This window comes from Toxotes jaculatrix, chromosome 23, assembly GCF_017976425.1.
Source record: "Toxotes jaculatrix isolate fToxJac2 chromosome 23, fToxJac2.pri, whole genome shotgun sequence".
NCBI lineage: Eukaryota > Metazoa > Chordata > Actinopteri > Toxotidae > Toxotes > Toxotes jaculatrix.
The window spans coordinates 3,815,322-3,832,287 of NC_054416.1; the positions used below are offsets into that span (position 1 = coordinate 3,815,322).

The following is a 16,966-nucleotide window of genomic DNA, read 5'->3' on the forward strand; positions in this document are numbered from 1 at the left end:
GTTATGCTGCTGAGCAGTTTGAGCTGTTTTTAATGGATGTTTTTCTACTTTCTACTTTCACCTGCATGTCAAACATACAAAGGTGTGTATTTCATATTGAAAACCTTCTTTTTCCAGGTTTTGACTGTTCAGTCTGTCTGTGCAGCTGCCTGACCACTGAGTAAAGTCTCCAACTACACCTGTCCTGACTGCTGGGTGAGATGAGTCAGTAAGATGAGCTCAAGTATCCAAAAGGAAAAGATCACAAACAAAAACGTGGATGAATTCATGTGATGACTTCACAATTACTTTTCAACAGAAAAGAAAAAAGAAACAAACTCACCTCCAGACCAGACAAACTTTGGTTCAGTATACTGAGTGTAATGAACTGGATCTCCTCTTCCAGCGGTACACATATATCCTGCTGTGTGTGTTGGTCCATGAACAATGTAGGAATCCTGCTCAGAGCTCCCAGGCAGCAGCTTATAGCTGTAGAAGAAGCGTGACCGTGTGGGAACAGCCTTATACCAGTAGAACCTCCATCCTGCTGATGGATGTTCAACCTCACACTTCAGAGTCACTGAGTCTCCAGGACTCAGCCATGATGGAGACACAGTGAGGACAGGCAGTGGTTTATCTGTTGGAAAGTTATTTTATCAGAATGAAAACATGATGACGTCTGGTCTCTGAATGTAGAATTATTTTTCTATTAAAACATTATCATACACAAACTTTAAGATATACAATCTAAAAACACATTTTGATTGTTTATATTTTTACTGTAAATGAAATATGATCTGACTTACTGTCATACACTGTCAGTTTGATTGGAGCGCTCCACTCTGTTCTCTTATACTGTGAACTTTTCATTCTGCCCCTACATCTGTAGACTCCACTGTGGGACGATGAAGCAGAACTAATCCTGTATTCATGTTGATTTGAAGGTTTGTTGTTGGAGGATGTGTCCCATTCATACAGCCACCCAGTGTCTCCTCCCTGGATCTCACATATGACAGTGATCCTCTCATCAGTGTATATCTGAGGCCAGTTGGGTTGCAGGGTCACAGTGGGCTTAATGGAAACTGTTCACATTTAAAGAAAAAAGGAAAAAAGTCTGAATATCAATTGAAACGTTTTGTAGTTTAGATAAACAGCAAAAGAACAATGATCAACAAAATCAGTTGAAGTCAGACATGAGAACATATCATTGTTCTGTTTTTGTTTATTTGCATGTTGTGGCCTGACTGTTCTTTTTCTTTTTTTAGAGTAACTCTGCTCTTATTAACAGATCACTGCACATTTACATAGTAAAACTAGTTTGATGAGAATAAATTCAATAGAGAGAAAGACAAAGTCTTAAAGGGAAAGAGTGGAACAAACACATTCAACTGACAACAACAACTCTCACTCTTTGACATCTAATCAATAAAAACATCCATCCTAATAATTTCAAATCTAGACTGATGGGCAGGGAAGCTTAGGTGATTTCAGGGCTGATGCTATCATCAGGTGTAGAACCAGGTGTGTGAATGGGCGGGACAGTCAGATGTCTCTTTTCTGCACCACTTCTGCTTTCTTCATGATTTCTTTTCTCGCTGAGAAGAGAAATCATGGTGGAAATTAAAGGAAGGGAGAAAAACCTGTGTGGACACATGGCATCTCAGAGGAGGGAGGATTGTTTTGCTTGTTTCCCTCATATTTTTCTTTAAATGTTATTAACCTGAGTAACTCTGAGTTGCCAGTGTCAGTAACTCCACTTACAGTCCAGTTTAAAACTGGAGCAGAGTGAGTTGTCCTGTGAGTTCTTTGAAATTAACCAGGCCATTTTTACGTTTGGGCAGAAACTGAACAAAAACCTTGTGCAACTTTACGGTGTGTTGTTTTATTCCAGAACAAATGATTAAACTCACCAGATTTCTGAATGGTGACTTCATAGCTGTTTTCTGTGAAGAAATTGTTGCTTCCTCTTTGTCCTCTGCACTGATAGATGCCTCCCTCTGTAATGCTGTTGGTTTGATCTGATCCATCGATGGTCTGAGCTACAGAAGAACCTGAGGTGCGTCTGAACCACTCAAATCTCCAGTCAGCAGAGTTTCTCACAGAGCAGGTCAGTGTCACACTGCCCCCTGCTGGTATGGTTGTTTTGTCTGATCTCAGTGTGGGTCGAGGTTTATCATCTGTTCAGATTGGGACAAAAACAAAACAGTTCAGTGACTGGAATAGATTTTCTTTCATTGGTGCAGTGATCAGTCACATGTTCCCACACAAAAAGTCATAAAGGAGCTAAGGTCCTGTCAGTGAGCTCAGCACAGAGTCACTGTCATTTGTTATTCTCTTATTTGAAGATAGCCACATAGTTCTCTGTTCTTCCCTGAGCATTTCTCTATGAATGATCACATTTCAACAGAACACTGTATCGTGGCTCCCCTTCAGTTACTCTGCTCTCACACTAACAACAACCACCATTTGTTACTGAGCTGCTCATTATTGTTAGAGGGAGAAATGTTTCCTCTTTGATTTAGATCAATGAAAACATTTAAAAACATGACATTTTCTGTGTAAATGAAAGAGGATCCAACTTACCTGATATTGACAATGTGATGGATTTACTCCACTCTGTATAGGAATTACCTCTTCTGCCCATACACCAGTAGTCTCCACTGTGAGACTCTGCAGCTTTGCTGATAGTGTATTCACTGTGTGATGGAGGTTTGTTTGAGCTGGTTGTTGTCCATTCATACGTCCACCCAGTGTCTCCTCCCTGGATCTCACATCTGACAGTGATCGTCTCTCCTCTGTATATCTCAGACCAGTTGGGTTGCAGACTCACAACAGCTCTGTTTGAGACTGTTCATGTTCCATTAAGAACAGAAAAAAGTCAAAAGCTTAAATAAACACAAGACAATGTTTTGACCTTTAATACTGCATTTTGAAAACAACACAGATTTATTCTACATTGTTTATTCCCAAACTCACCAATGGTGTCAATCCTAACTTCTTCACTGTACTCTGTGTAGTAAACTGGGTCTCCTCTTCCTCCTCTGCACCAGTAGAGTCCTCCCTGTGAGACACTGAATGTTTTACCTTGTGTGTTCAGGGGTTCAGAGTTTTTATTGTCTCTGTACCAGTAGTATTTCCAACCAGAGGATGAGCTCACAGAGCAGGTCAGAGTCACTCTGCCCCCTGCTGGTATAACAGTCCTGTCTGCTGTCAGTGAGGCCCTGGGTTTAGCTGCAGTTCAGTTTGTAGTGAAAGATAAAACAAGTTAATGATTAAAATCAGATTTTCACCAGGAACAAAGTTTTTACTTCATCACCATGATCCATGAAAGACTGATGATAAACTCTGACCAGACACTGACAGTTATTCCAGGTGTATTCTGTCAAACTGATTTCACCAAACTCACATCTGTGTCCACAAGTTTTCAACACTCACAAACTCATTTGGCTGCTACCATCAAAACCAAAATACAACAGGAGCATGAGACACATTGTCTGGAAAGTGTCATCTGGAGTTTCATTAAATATGATGTGTATGTTCTATGAGACACATAGAACATAGAGTTCTATAGTGGAGGTTCTCCATGATGACTCTCACTGTTATACCTGGACATAAACACAACACAGCTGAAGTGGACAACAACTGGGTGCAAACCAGGAAGTCTCTTTAATGGACTGGGACCTGAGTCCAGAAAAATGTGGTTAAAGCTTAATGAAGAAAACAAATATTAGATAACATGTCAGCTGTAGTATTTGATAAAAACAACTGAATCAACTGCATCATAACTCACTGCTGCACTGAGGAAAACTACGTGTGTGATATCAGAGGAAACTGTCGACGTCTGAAACCAGTGAAAAATTCCTTATTATTAATGGATGTGGTGAAGAAGCTGAGATTCAGCTCTCACTGCATTACACTTTGCATGTACTGGAACTGTAAAGTACATAATAAGTTACTCTGATATTCTCTCTTCTTTCTTTTCATTTCACTGTGAATGATTTTATTTCAAAAGCTACAGAAAAAGATTCTGTTCAGTTCTTTTGTTCCTTCACTGAAAATCTAATGTTTTGTACTGAGTGATCAGACAGAGACACAGTATCATCAGAAGAAGTGTTTTTGTTGACGTATTTGGACGACACAGATTTAAAAAGGTGTAAAACATGTTTGTGTGGATGAAAGACGTCCAACTTACATGTTACAGTCAGTCTGATGACATTACTCCACTGTGTAAAGGAATAGTCTTTTGAACCCCTGCATCTGTATTCTCCACTATGAGACTTAGTAGCTTTGTTGATCCTGTATTCACTGTGTGTTGGAGATGAGTTTAACTTCGCTGGTCTCCATTCATACGTCCACTCAGTGTCTCCTCCGTTCTCAATCTCACATCTGACAGTGATCGTCTCTCCTGTGTATATCTGAGACCAGTTGGGTTGCAGGGTCAGAGTGACTCTAGCTGGAACAGGCCACACAAACAAATATCAACCAAGGGCTGGAGTAAGAACTGGCAGAGAACATGAAACATTAAGAACGTGTTTGTGTGTGAATGGGAGGGACAGTCAAATGTCTCTTTTCTGAAATACTGATAAACAGATTTAGAGTGTGTGTTGTTTTATTCCAGAACAAATGATTAAACTCACCAGTTTTCTGAATGGTGACTTCTTTGCTGTTTTCTGTGAAGAAATTGTTGCTTCCTCTTCGTCCTCTGCACTGATAGATGCCTCCCTCTGTAATTCTGTTGGTGCGGTCTGATCCATCGATGGTCTGAGCTTTAGAAGAACGTGAGCTGCGTCTGAACCAATCAAATCTCCAGTCAGCAGAGTTTTCCACAGAGCAGGTCAGTGTCACACTGCCCCCTGCTGGTATTATTGTTGTGTCTGATCTCAGTGTGGGTCGAGGTTTATCATCTGTTCAGATTGGGACAAAAACAAAACAGTTCAGTGACTGGAATAGATTTTCTTTCATTGGTGCAGTGATCAGTCACATGTTCCCACACAAAAAGTCATAAAGGAGCTAAGGTCCTGTCAGTGAGCTCAGCACAGAGTCACTGTCATTTGTTATTCTCTTATTTGAAGACAGCCACATAGTTCTCTGTTCTTCCCTGAGCATTTCTCTATGAATGATCCCATTTCAACAGAACACTGTATCGTGGCTCCCCTTCAGTTACTCTGCTCTCACACTAACAACAACCACCATTTGTTACTGAGCTGCTCGGAAGAGACGTCATTATTGTTAGAGGGAGAAATGTTTCCTCTTTGATTTAGATCAATGAAAACATTTAAAAACATGACATTTTCTGTGTAAATGAAAGAGGATCCAACTTACATGATACTGACAATGTGATGGGTTCACTCCACTCTGTATAGGAATTGTTTGCTCTGCCCCTACACCTGTATTCTCCATGGTCAGACACTGCGGCTCTGCTGATAGTGTATTCACTGTGTGATGGAGGGTTGTTTGAGCTGGGTGTTCTCCATTCATACTCCCACTCAGTGTCTCCACCATGGATCTCACATCTGACAGTGATCGTCTCACCACGGTAAAACTGAGACCAGTTGGGTTGCAGGGCCACAGTGGGCTTACTGGAAACTGTTCACATTAAAAAAAAAAAAAAAAAAACATAGTAATAGAAACATTTTGTAGTTTGGTTAAATAGACAACACAAATGCAGCTCAACAGCAATGATCAACAAAATCAGTTAAAGTCACAGACAGAGGAGAACATGTCAAACTGTGTCTTCAAAGAAAGAAAAACCTGGAATAAAAGTAACAGCAGCATTTTCTCCAGAGATAAAAGGACTTTATCATGTTTAGTTTTGATGCAATCACCAGGTGTGGGACCATAAGGAACTGGTCTCATAAAAAATGCCCAATAAGAAGAAATTAAAGGTTTAAAATCAAGAGACAAAACTTGCACAGATTCTGATGGTAAACAGTAATGTTCAGTTCAGTGACTCTTTTTAAAGCAATAATAATACAAAATGGCAAAAGCCATAACAACAACAAAGTCAGTATAATTATTTTTTTAAAATGTAAATACTCAGATGCAACCAAAGTGGAAAACACCTTTAACACTCATCATTATTCAAGGGATAAATGATGTTTGTGATGTTTGAGAATCTGAAAATCTTTCTTAATATATTAAAAAAAAAAAAATTAGAAGAATTTTTCATGCCCGAAAATATTGCATGAAGAAGTCAGGAGATTTATCCAATTCCAGAGGTTCATAAAAAAAACTGAGCTGCATTAAGAAAAATTCCTCAGCTCCTCTGTTGTGTCTGCAAATAAATTAAAGGTCCAACAAATATTATATTCTGAAAACTGATTCACCGACTTTTAAAAGCTGATCTTCATCAGTTTGAGATACGTTTTTCTCAGAGCAGGTCAGTGTCACTCTGCCCCCTGCTGGTATAACAGTCCTGTCTGCTGTCAGGTTGGCCTTTGATGTGTGTTCTGTTTAAGGAAATTATTATAATAGATGTTCCATCAAAAATCTGTTTACATTTTTCTAACAGTTGAAACCAGCACATCTCAATCAGGCATAGTGTTTTGTTGAAGTTATTTCATTTCACCTAATTTAGTCTCTTTGGTTCCACATGTTTATGAAATCACACAAAAGTGTAAAACACTGACTCCAAATAATCTGAAACATGAAGTAAAGTGTTACATACATGATGAAACAGAAACACAAAGAGGATGTGATTAAGACGATATGGTCAGTAATAAATAAGAGTTACAAACATGCTCACCTTCAGCCTTTCCATAGAAGAGTGTATTCAGCACTAAAATAAAGATTGAACCTTCATCAGACATGGTCAATCTGACACACAGTAAACTTCATAATGAACTAAGGCATTTTTAAAGCAGGTGGAGTTTCAGCAGAGGCAGCTTTTGCTTATTAACACATTTCTAAGATGATATTCTGTAAACTGAGAAACACGAACAAAACCCTTTAAAATGAAATACATGAAAGAAAATACCAGATAAATGTATAATACTGTGAACTTTAGACCATATGTGTGAATGTATTGTGCAAATATGTGTGAAAAGTAACTGATCCAGTTTTGGCTTTGACACAGTTTGTCTCTCTGAGACAAATTAGCAGCTATGGTCGTGTCTGTGAAACTACAGTGTTGATTAAAAAACATGCGTCTGCATCTGAAAGTTAGAGAATTGGAAAATCATTGATGTACTCACAGAATAATGACAGCACACAGAGTGAAGTGTGCCCCATCTTCACATCCAGCACTGACACTGTCGCTCTGCCTCTGAGAAATGTTTCCTCTTTGCATTAATAACAAAGCAGCAAGAACAGAAAGAAGATTCTTTACATTTAAACGATGAGACCAGACCAGCTTCTCCTTCTGATTATAGCCCATCACTTCTTCCTTCCGTTTGACATGAAACTCAAACAGCTACAGTGACATTGACCACAGCAAACACTCACATGTTCACTCTTCTTGCCCACTGCAAAAACAGATGAGTTTGTCTTTAGTGAAAAGATTTGTGTCTGTCCCACTGCTCCTGCAGTTTTCAAAGGACATGAAGACACAGGTGTCATGATCCTCACTGAAAAATACAAATTGTTTCAAAAAACAGAACAAAACAAAGAAGCAGTTACCAGAAACTTTAACAGTTTGCTGAAACTCATTGGCTAGAGCTGTCTGATGGTCCTGTGGTTAAGCAGCAGCCTGGGCTGCTTCACCCACTGTGTGTTAAACAGGGTAAAATACCAATGAGTTATCTTCAGCAAGGCAAAGTAATACAGACTCTGACTCACTGTGATTCATGTTAAAATCAAATAGGACACAATCACTCAGTGTATGATAACAGGTTAAAGAAGGGACGCAGGACTTCAAATCTGAATCCTTAACAATAAAGCAACTGTTTGGATACTGAAGTAAAAAATATATTTTGTGGCTTGAAGCTGGATCAGTACAGTTGTTCACAGTCTGTGCAGCTTTGAAAATCCACTGACTTAAGGCAACAAGATACCAATATATGATATAAATAAATACCAATACACCTCAGTAATCACAGTGTTTGTATTGACAACAATATGGTTTAAATCAAGACTATGCAATGTCTAATGTTTTCCAACTTTTCATCTTTTGTTGCCTGTGAGCTGCAACTTTGCAAGATGGAGTGAAGATATTGGCAATTTCCGTTGCCTTTGTTGCTGTGTATCTTCAGAAACTAAAAACACACTGGATCAAATCAAATAAAGATTAATAAACACAAAAAAACAGTTTCATCTGCATTGCTCTTGTTGCTATAATAAGGATTTCTCAACGAAGAAGAAACAAGCCCAGTGACTTGTTGCTGCCATAACAAGAATTAGACAGTGTCATTACCACATTCACACCAGAGCTAATGTGTTTAGAAATGGAAAAGGTTTCATATACTATACAGGATGTGCACTGTGGTATCTATAAAGTCAAGTCCAAGGCATAGCAACAGATAATATGGCAAACAAAGCATAAATACTACACTGACTGGTGGTGACGTAAGGATCAGTCTGAAATATAATGAGAAGATAACAAACAAAGCCGGAACACTGAGCCTGTGAAAATTTGACATAAAACTTTATACTGTTTTACATCTTCAACACTTCCTACCGCCTCAGTCTGGTGTATGTGGTGAGCCAGGTGTGAAATATTCAATCTAGTTGACAACACACATTGACCAAGTCAGTTTCCTTGTTTTTAGCACTGCAGCTCTGAGACAAATGGTCATTTGTATTCATTAAAGACATAAAGATAAACCTTCTGCTGTACAAACAACTGAGATTATTCTAAACAGAAACATTGACAGAATGATTTTTAATGTAATTTATCTGATTCTGAGTTCAACTGAGCAATAATATGTTACATGACTGGGTTCATTTGCAGGTCCATCTGAAATAGGGGTTAAGTTACTTGAATGTTGATAAGTTTCATAAGTGTTTAAATTTATTGACTAACAACTGTGTTTCTAGCAATGTTCAGCATTCAGGACACAATCGTTGTTGGAGATTGGCTGAATGACTGAATGAATGACTGCAGTGTTGACAACAGGAAATTAAGCAAACATGCTATTTTTATCTTGTTAGCAAGTATCATGACTTACTCCATAGTTTAGTCATCTCTGCCGCCCATCTCTGGTCGTTCTTACCTAAATTAAGATGTGGACTGAAGGTGCACCAGTCAACATTTGTACTACAGAATACACCCATGATTGTGAATTTATTTTAATTACAAACCAACAGAGAAAAGCAATGGGACAAAATAAGAAACACAGATACAGTTTAATGTAAAACTGATAGAATATAAAATATAGTATAAATATAACTGACCATTATAAGTCTCTCATTTTGTAAAACTAAACTTCTGCCACATATCTGATGTTTATGTTGGGAATATTATGGTAGGATAACAGGAGCATCCATTATTAATAATATCTAATACTGTACTTTGTAAAACAGGCAAATACTTTTCTACATAAAGTTCCTTATCAGAACCTGACATGTGGGTAAGTTCATACTGTAAAGTCTTGGCACTCACAATCGAATCTCCTAGCCTCACGGTGAGCGGCAGGTGGTCTCAGATCATCATTCATGAAGTCATTTGTAAATAATGACCAAGAAAATTTATAATATCACAGCTTACTTTAAGAATACAGCAGTCATACGCCATCTAACCTACAACGTTACAGCGTCACTGCAACAAAAACATACATAAACAAATACAAAAGCAAACTGTCTGAGAAATCTTGTCATTTATGCTGAAATTAAATCCAGATTATGTAATTCTTTCATAGATTCTGCTACAAAACTGCACATAACACTGTGTGTCTGTGTGTGTGTAATATATGGCTGGCAGCAGGTGTATGAATGCTGTCAAACATGCCTTTAATCATGGAAGTTCACATTGTTGTCTCTTGTTTTGTTGATGATAAACCTCTCTTTATGGACCTGGACCAAAACGGTACCTACAAATGAAAAACATGTATTTGAGGCTGCATGTTGACCTGCATGGCATGAACTTCTGTCTAACAATGACGATATGATACAGTTTTAGTAAAAGTTTATTTCAAAGGCAAATGACTCAGCCAATAAACAGCCAATAGCTAATATTCGTACCTTTAGCTGGATCTGGAATCATATTATCGTAGTCAGACATCTCCTCTGGATCATTTTGGTTTCCTGTAAAGATAAAAAAAATCGAATCAATGTACCTACATAATATATCCACATGCTTTTAGCTACATACCGCGTACACCTTGGGATTGCTGGTTGAATTAACAATCAATTCCTCTATGTTTTGTGTACTCACTCCTCTTTCCAACACCTTTGAGCTGAATCTGAGATACAACACTTCTGTAGTCACGTGGTGGGCCACCTGAAAGCAGAAAGGTTTTACTTGCTTGGACTTTACTCATTCAGTTAAAGTCATATCGTTCTGAACTTCTTTGCATGAAACAAAGTGTATACTGTACCATCCCCAGTGTTTTCAGAGCCTCTGACTGATTCATAGACACAAGTATCACCTACAAGTCAATAAAAGTCGAGGTCACATCAAATTAGTCACCTCATGTCTGTGATAGTTTTCTAAACTTCCAGCGCTATTTTAAAGTACTTGATTTAGTTTAACAGTGTTAAACCTGCAGCACAGGGTATGATGTTTTTATTGTCAATATAATAGCTGGGTATGAATAGAGAAGAAGGATTTAAGATGAGAGTGAAGGCTGACCGTAGAGAAGAGACGAGTACACTGGCTGTTGATTTTTGTCTTGGTTGACACTTTGTTCTGTAGCAGAGATCTGACTGATTCTCTGAGACTGGCTGAGCCTGAAACACGGAGTCAAAACAAGCAGTATGAGCTCAAACTAGCTCAGCATTTAAAAAAAACAAAAAAACACATGGTAAGTATTGATGTTATGTTGAAGATGAGACAAGAGAGTGTGGTACTAACCTGTTACAACAGGGATCTGTGAAAAAGATTATGATTATTATGTTACGTGACTTTGCATTGTAAATTGAGCCACTGCTCCATGTCATGATAGTGATGTTTAATAATGAGAGAATAATTTATCTGAAATAAACAGGAAAACATCTCACTCTTTGACTTTCTGTACCAGCACAACAGTAGCAGCGAGAGGAGAATAATCAGCGTGATCCCACTAACCAGCCCACTGATCAGCGACACAGGAAATGAAGACCGAGATGCTGCAATAAGAAATAAGAAGTATTAAGTTACTCTGTGGCAGGATAACACAGGAGGGGAAAAACATATTCATTCTTCATATTCATGAAGTCTGTATTAATCAAACTCACATTTTACTGACATCCAGCTCTCCCGTGACTCGTTTCCTGAATATTCACACTTGTAGAGGCCTTCGTCTGACTTGGACACTGCAGAGAAGTTCAGCTGCCCTCTGTCATCATTTTGGATGAGTTTGCCATTTTTGTAGAAAGCAACACTGGAAAGTAAGTTTTCTGTCCTCAAATTACAGCTAAGAGTAACAGGACGTCCCTCAGTCACAGGATGGACAGGGCTCACCAGGATAACGTCATTATCATCTGTACAAAAAAAAAATCATTTAGTTAATTAATCAGCTACATTTCTCATATTTTTATATCTCTCACAAGGACAAGTGAACTCTTCAGTACGTCAAGTGCATATGTCAACAACATAATTCTACGACATGATGTTAAATCAAATAATGGAATGTTCAAAACACACAGAATGAATGTAATGAAAACCTACAAGCTGAAGTGATGTTGACTGCATTGCTGAACTCTCCTGATCCAGACTCACACCAGTACACTGCGTTCCTGCGCTGGCGCCTATGGCATGTGGATCCAGTCATTCTCCCCCAGGAGGGGCACTTCTTTAGACGGCCTCGTTCAGAAAACATCACTCTCCACTTAGTAAAGTTTCCCTCACAGCTCAGTGACACAGAGTCAGAGGTGAAGTGCTGGACTCTGTCAGGACTCACTGTGAGAGACGCTGCTGGATGAAAATCTGAAAAAAGAAAAAAGTGTGATGAGGAGTAAAACAAAAACAGAGACACTGTAAATTTTTAAAAAAGGGTTTTGTTTTGGTAAAACTGTGACACCTCCAAACAAACAAACTCACCTCCACACCAGACAAATTCTGGTTCACTATACCTAGTGTAATACACTGGGTCTCCTCTTCCAGCTCTACACACATATCCTGCTGTGTTTGTGTGTCTATGAACAATGTAAGAATCCTGTTCAGACCCACTGCTGCTTTGGGGTAACAGCTCATAATCGTAGGGATTAAAACTGCCATGAAAACTCATCCAATATCTGTATCCATAGTCGTAGGGGAAATACATGTCAGACAATCTGGGAACAGCCTTATACCAGTAAAACCTCCATCCTGCTGATGGATGTTCAACCTTACAGTTCAGAGTCACTGAGTCTCCAGGACTCAGCCATGATGAAGACACAGTGAGGACAGGTTCTGGTGCATCTGTGAAAAGGGAATTTTTTTTTTTTTTTCAGAATGAAAACAAAGTTCAATGTACTTCCTGGACATGTGGTTGGTTTAGATATAATATAATAACACATAAAAACATTATCTTCAAATGTTTAACACTTGTAGACTGTTTTCTTTCTGTGTGAATGACCTGACTTACAGTAAATTACTAAGTTGAAGGAAGCACTCCATCCTGTTGAATTCTGTTGTGCACTTTTCAGTCTGCCCCTACACCAGTAGTCACCACTGTCCGATTCTGATGCAGAACCGATCCTGTATTCATTTTTGATTGAAGATTTTTGTGAGCCGGTTGTTGTCCATTCATACTCCCACTCGCTGTCTCCTCCCTGGATCTCACATTTAAGTACGATCGTCTCTCCTGTGTATATCTTCGGCCACTTGGTTTGCAGAGTCACAACAGGCCTGTTGCTGACTATTCGTGTTTTAAAAAAATCCACCAATAAAGATACAAAAAAATGGCAAAGGGCTGCATCAGCATCAACCATCTTATTGTCTGAATGAGCAATCATGAATGCAGATTAGATTTTTCTTTTGCCACACTTACCAATTTTGTGAATAGTGACTGAGCCACTGTACTCTGTGTAGTAAACCGGGTCTCCTCTTCCTCCTCTGCACCAATAGAGTCCTTCCTGTGAGACACTGATACTTTGTCCACTTGAGTGGAAAACGACATCTTGGTTCGTCAGAGGTTCAGAGGTTTTCTTGCCTCTGTACCAATAGTAATCCCAGCCAGATGATGAAGGGTTCACTGAACAGGTCAAAGCCACACTGCCCCCTATTGGAAAGGCTCTGTCGTCAGCACTCAGGTTAGCATTTGGTCTGTCTGCTGATGAAAAAAAATAAAAGCCTTTGTTATTGTCCCTGTGATTTAGTTCAATTTAATTACTGAATATATATAATAAATTAATTATAATACAATCTGGTTATGAAACTAGGAACAGGCTTTGAAAGGACTGAGTTTTTCTTTTTTCTTGTAATTTTTTTTCTTTCATTTGTTTATTTATTTTGACAGGATCATCAGCCACGTCGTTTAATACAAACATAATTTCGAGGAGACTCGAAACAGTCTTTCTTACCAGAAACCATCAATGTGATGATATTGCTCCACTCTGTTGAGGAGTGCATGTCTGACTTGTCTTTACCCAAACACCTGTAGCTCCCACTGTTGGACACAGACGCACTGACAATCCTGTATTCATTGTGTGTTGGTTCTACATTTGACTTGGGTTTCCTCCATTCATACTCCCAGTCAGTGTCTCCGCCTCCATGAATCTGACATCTAACAGTGATGGTCTCACCGCTGAATATCAGAGGCCAGTTGGGTTGCAGGGACACAAAAGCCTTGTTGGAAACTGCTCACAAACACAAAATACACAGAAAAATTAATCTTGAGCACAGATTTTGCACGCTGAGTTACTCCAAACTGAAGCACTGACACTTACCTCTTTTCTCAATTGTGACTGCATCGCTGTCCTCTGTGAAGACAGCTGTGTCTCCTCTGCCTCCTCTACAGTGGTAGATGCCTCCTTGCGAGATACTGATAACTCCATCTGGTTCACTGTCTCTTATGGTCCGAGCTTCAGAGGTGTGTGAGGTACGTCTGAACCAGTAATATTTCCACTCAGCAGAGTTGACTACATAGCAGGTCAGTGTTATGTTGCCCTCTGCTGGTATGATTCTCTCCTCTGCCAGAACTGTGGGCCTGGGTTTATTTGCTGTCAAGTTTGATAATTTGAAAAATAAAATCACACACATAGAAAAAACAACACAGTATGAATGAAAGAACATCTGACTTACGCGATACTGTCAGTGTGAAGGCACCGCTCCACTCTGTTGATGAATACAAGTCCCTTCTACCTTTACACCAGTAAACTCCACTGTAGGAAACAGAGGCACTGCCTTGCATGTATTCACTGTGTATGGGAGGTGTGTTTGAGCTTGTTGTTCTCCATTCATACTCCCAGTTAGTGTCTCCATCTCCCTGGATCTCACACCTGACACTGATCGCCTCACCACTGAATATCTGAGTCCAGTTGTGTTGCGAGGTCACAGAGACTCTGTTGGCCACTGTTCACACCAAAATATATAAATATACAGTGAACATTCAAACAGAAATATAAAACCAACAGAGAAAACTAGTTAACATAGCTGTTAACTAGTTATGCATGTTTCTCTATTTTTAAAAAGAAACGACTGAACTCACAGGTTCTTTCAATGCGATACATATCACTGTCCTTTGTGAAGAAAACTGGGTTTCCTCGTCTTCCTCTGCACCAGTAGAGGCCTTCGTGTGAGATGCTGACAAAGTTTTCCTTGCTGTCCATCACAATCATAGTTTCATGAGAGTCTGAGGTGCGTCTGAACCAGTCATATGTCCAGCCATCGGAGCCCTGGATCAAACAGGTCATTCTCAAAGTGCCATCTACTGGTATGGATGTCCTGCCTGTTGTCAGAGTGGCTGTTGGTCTGTGTGCTGTTTGTAAAAACATTTTTCATTATGTATTTAATTCATTTGGATATTTAAACTTACATTTCCTCAAAATACTTATTATCTTGCTTCTTGCTGCTGCTGCTGTTCACAGGCGTCAGTGCGGTATGACAGTGTAAGGCCCTGAGTCTCCACAGAGGGAAGCCCGGTATCACGCCTCACTCCCTGCTGTGCTGAGGTTCACAGGGTCCCAAACGAAAACTCTGCTCTCACATAAGAATGATCCAGTTCGCCAGCTGAACTTCTACAGCGGCTAATTTTCGTTTCTGTGAAATGTCTACATTGTGAAAATTGGGTGTTACACCATCCACAAAAAGGTGAATTCCAGTCAAAATGTGCGAGACTGTTGTGTCTCCAGCTGGCTCTAACTACCTCAAAATGAATTTAATGATAGTAGGAGTTATTTTGTCCTTGAAGAACGACAGCCTAATAAAAGACTTGCTTGCTAACAGGATGTGAAACCACAGAAGTAAGATGTCGATTCTCTATTGATTCCTTCCTCTTGTTTATGTCTGTGATAGTTCACTGGTTATCAACATGGCTGTGCTACAGCTTCAAAGATGCAAGAATAAATTAGATATCTTACCTGATACATGTAGAGTGACCTTATTACTCTGCTTTGAAAAATCTGTTGCGTCCTTGTGGCGACCAGTGCACTGATATTCACCACCCGAGTCTGCCGTTAGGTTAAGTGAGTAGGAGTTGTTTGGATTGAAGGAGACAATTTGTTGACCATTCCAGCTGAATCTGTAATACCAGTCAGTGTCATTTCCTTCTCTCATGTCACATATGAAGGTAACGGACTCTCCGGTAAACACGTAGGATGAGCTGGGTTCAAGGGTCAGCTCAGCATCTACAGCCCAACACATTCACAACAGTACACAGTTAGAGGAAGTACAAACCAGCTTCTTACTTCAAAGAACAACTTTGTTTACATGCTAATTTGATGTTCGATCAAATGAAACAATGCAAACGTTAATAACACTACAAACAAAGAAAGATGTGATTAGGAGGGATACAGTGAATGAAGATACATCTTCAGCGATAAACAGAAAAATGGAGAAGAAAGAAAATAGTTCAGTCACCTTCAGCTTGTCCACAGTAGAGGAGTGTGTTCAGAACTAAAATGAAGATTGGTTAAATCATTAGACATTATCAAACTAGGTAAACAGTCAAATACAGCAGAGAGAGGTGGGTACTCAAGTAAAACTGAGGTCACTTTGTAAAAGCGAGTTCTACAAATATGTGATTCTCCCTTTTTCTTGCTACGTTTCTCTAAAGTACCGTAAAAATTATTGATGTACTCACAGAATAAAGACAGCACACAGAGCAAAGTGCGCTCCATCCTCACGACCAGCACAGGCCCCTCGCTTCTGAAAAACAGAAATACTAAAAGTGCAGCAGGAAGAGAAACAGAGAACTGTGGAGACAAAGTGGTTATACTTCATTTCAAAATGAGAGAAGAGGTTTTCTACCTCTGCTTTTTCTGAGTTCAACCCATTTCAGGTTCCTTTTTCTCCTCCACAGACCTCACACCACTACGCTGAGCTTCAACCAGTTCCTGCTGAGCCACCCAATATAGCAGGCACCACGCAGCCCACACAGGACATTACTACGTCAACAAGATGACAAAGCACATAAATATAAACTGTATCTTAAACATAAGTGGTAGAATTTAGCTAAGTCCAAATGGGATGAGCGATGCACGCTAGAATATGAATTTATTCATTCATATATTTGAAATATAAATAATTCCAATTTTGCCTGACGATGGCACCAGTAAGGAAAAAAGGAAAAATCAATGGGAAAGAAATTAACAAACATACTGACCTCCAGTCCAGACAAACTTAGGTTTGCTATATAGAGTGTAAAAACAGGTAAACCTATCACTGTGTGTGTCATCAGAAAATGCATCTATGAAACTAAAAACAGAACCTTTCCCTGGGTCTTTATTTCCAAATCAAATCCTTCATTACCTGCACACAGGACGGCTCAGA

General features: G+C 39.2%; 1 protein-coding gene across 1 annotated transcript in view; it reads right to left on the minus strand.

Annotated features, from left to right (window-relative positions):
• The window catches only part of LOC121177471, a 21,271-nt gene extending 4,674 nt beyond the window's left edge, over positions 1-16,597 (minus strand). Inside the window, exons 1-30 of the mRNA XM_041031799.1 lie at positions 16,445-16,597; positions 16,278-16,342; positions 16,055-16,090; positions 15,556-15,822; positions 14,685-14,954; positions 14,279-14,548; positions 13,924-14,196; positions 13,558-13,833; positions 13,026-13,307; positions 12,621-12,893; positions 12,095-12,454; positions 11,723-11,980; positions 11,290-11,535; positions 11,074-11,181; positions 10,928-10,943; positions 10,706-10,803; positions 10,452-10,502; positions 10,289-10,354; positions 10,096-10,158; positions 9,870-9,944; positions 7,173-7,259; positions 6,725-6,757; positions 5,302-5,565; positions 4,617-4,883; positions 4,172-4,432; positions 2,956-3,213; positions 2,563-2,826; positions 1,890-2,156; positions 786-1,061; positions 323-619 (exon numbers count right to left, since the gene is read on the minus strand). Of these exons, the coding sequence (XP_040887733.1) occupies positions 323-619; positions 786-1,061; positions 1,890-2,156; positions 2,563-2,826; positions 2,956-3,213; positions 4,172-4,432; positions 4,617-4,883; positions 5,302-5,565; positions 6,725-6,757; positions 7,173-7,259; positions 9,870-9,944; positions 10,096-10,158; positions 10,289-10,354; positions 10,452-10,502; positions 10,706-10,803; positions 10,928-10,943; positions 11,074-11,181; positions 11,290-11,535; positions 11,723-11,980; positions 12,095-12,454; positions 12,621-12,893; positions 13,026-13,307; positions 13,558-13,833; positions 13,924-14,196; positions 14,279-14,548; positions 14,685-14,954; positions 15,556-15,822; positions 16,055-16,090; positions 16,278-16,314 (5,599 nt within the window). The 5' untranslated portion in view covers positions 16,315-16,342; positions 16,445-16,597. The remainder of the gene's footprint in view (positions 1-322; positions 620-785; positions 1,062-1,889; positions 2,157-2,562; positions 2,827-2,955; positions 3,214-4,171; positions 4,433-4,616; positions 4,884-5,301; positions 5,566-6,724; positions 6,758-7,172; positions 7,260-9,869; positions 9,945-10,095; positions 10,159-10,288; positions 10,355-10,451; positions 10,503-10,705; positions 10,804-10,927; positions 10,944-11,073; positions 11,182-11,289; positions 11,536-11,722; positions 11,981-12,094; positions 12,455-12,620; positions 12,894-13,025; positions 13,308-13,557; positions 13,834-13,923; positions 14,197-14,278; positions 14,549-14,684; positions 14,955-15,555; positions 15,823-16,054; positions 16,091-16,277; positions 16,343-16,444) is intronic.
• Between the last annotated feature and the right edge of the window lie 369 nt (positions 16,598-16,966).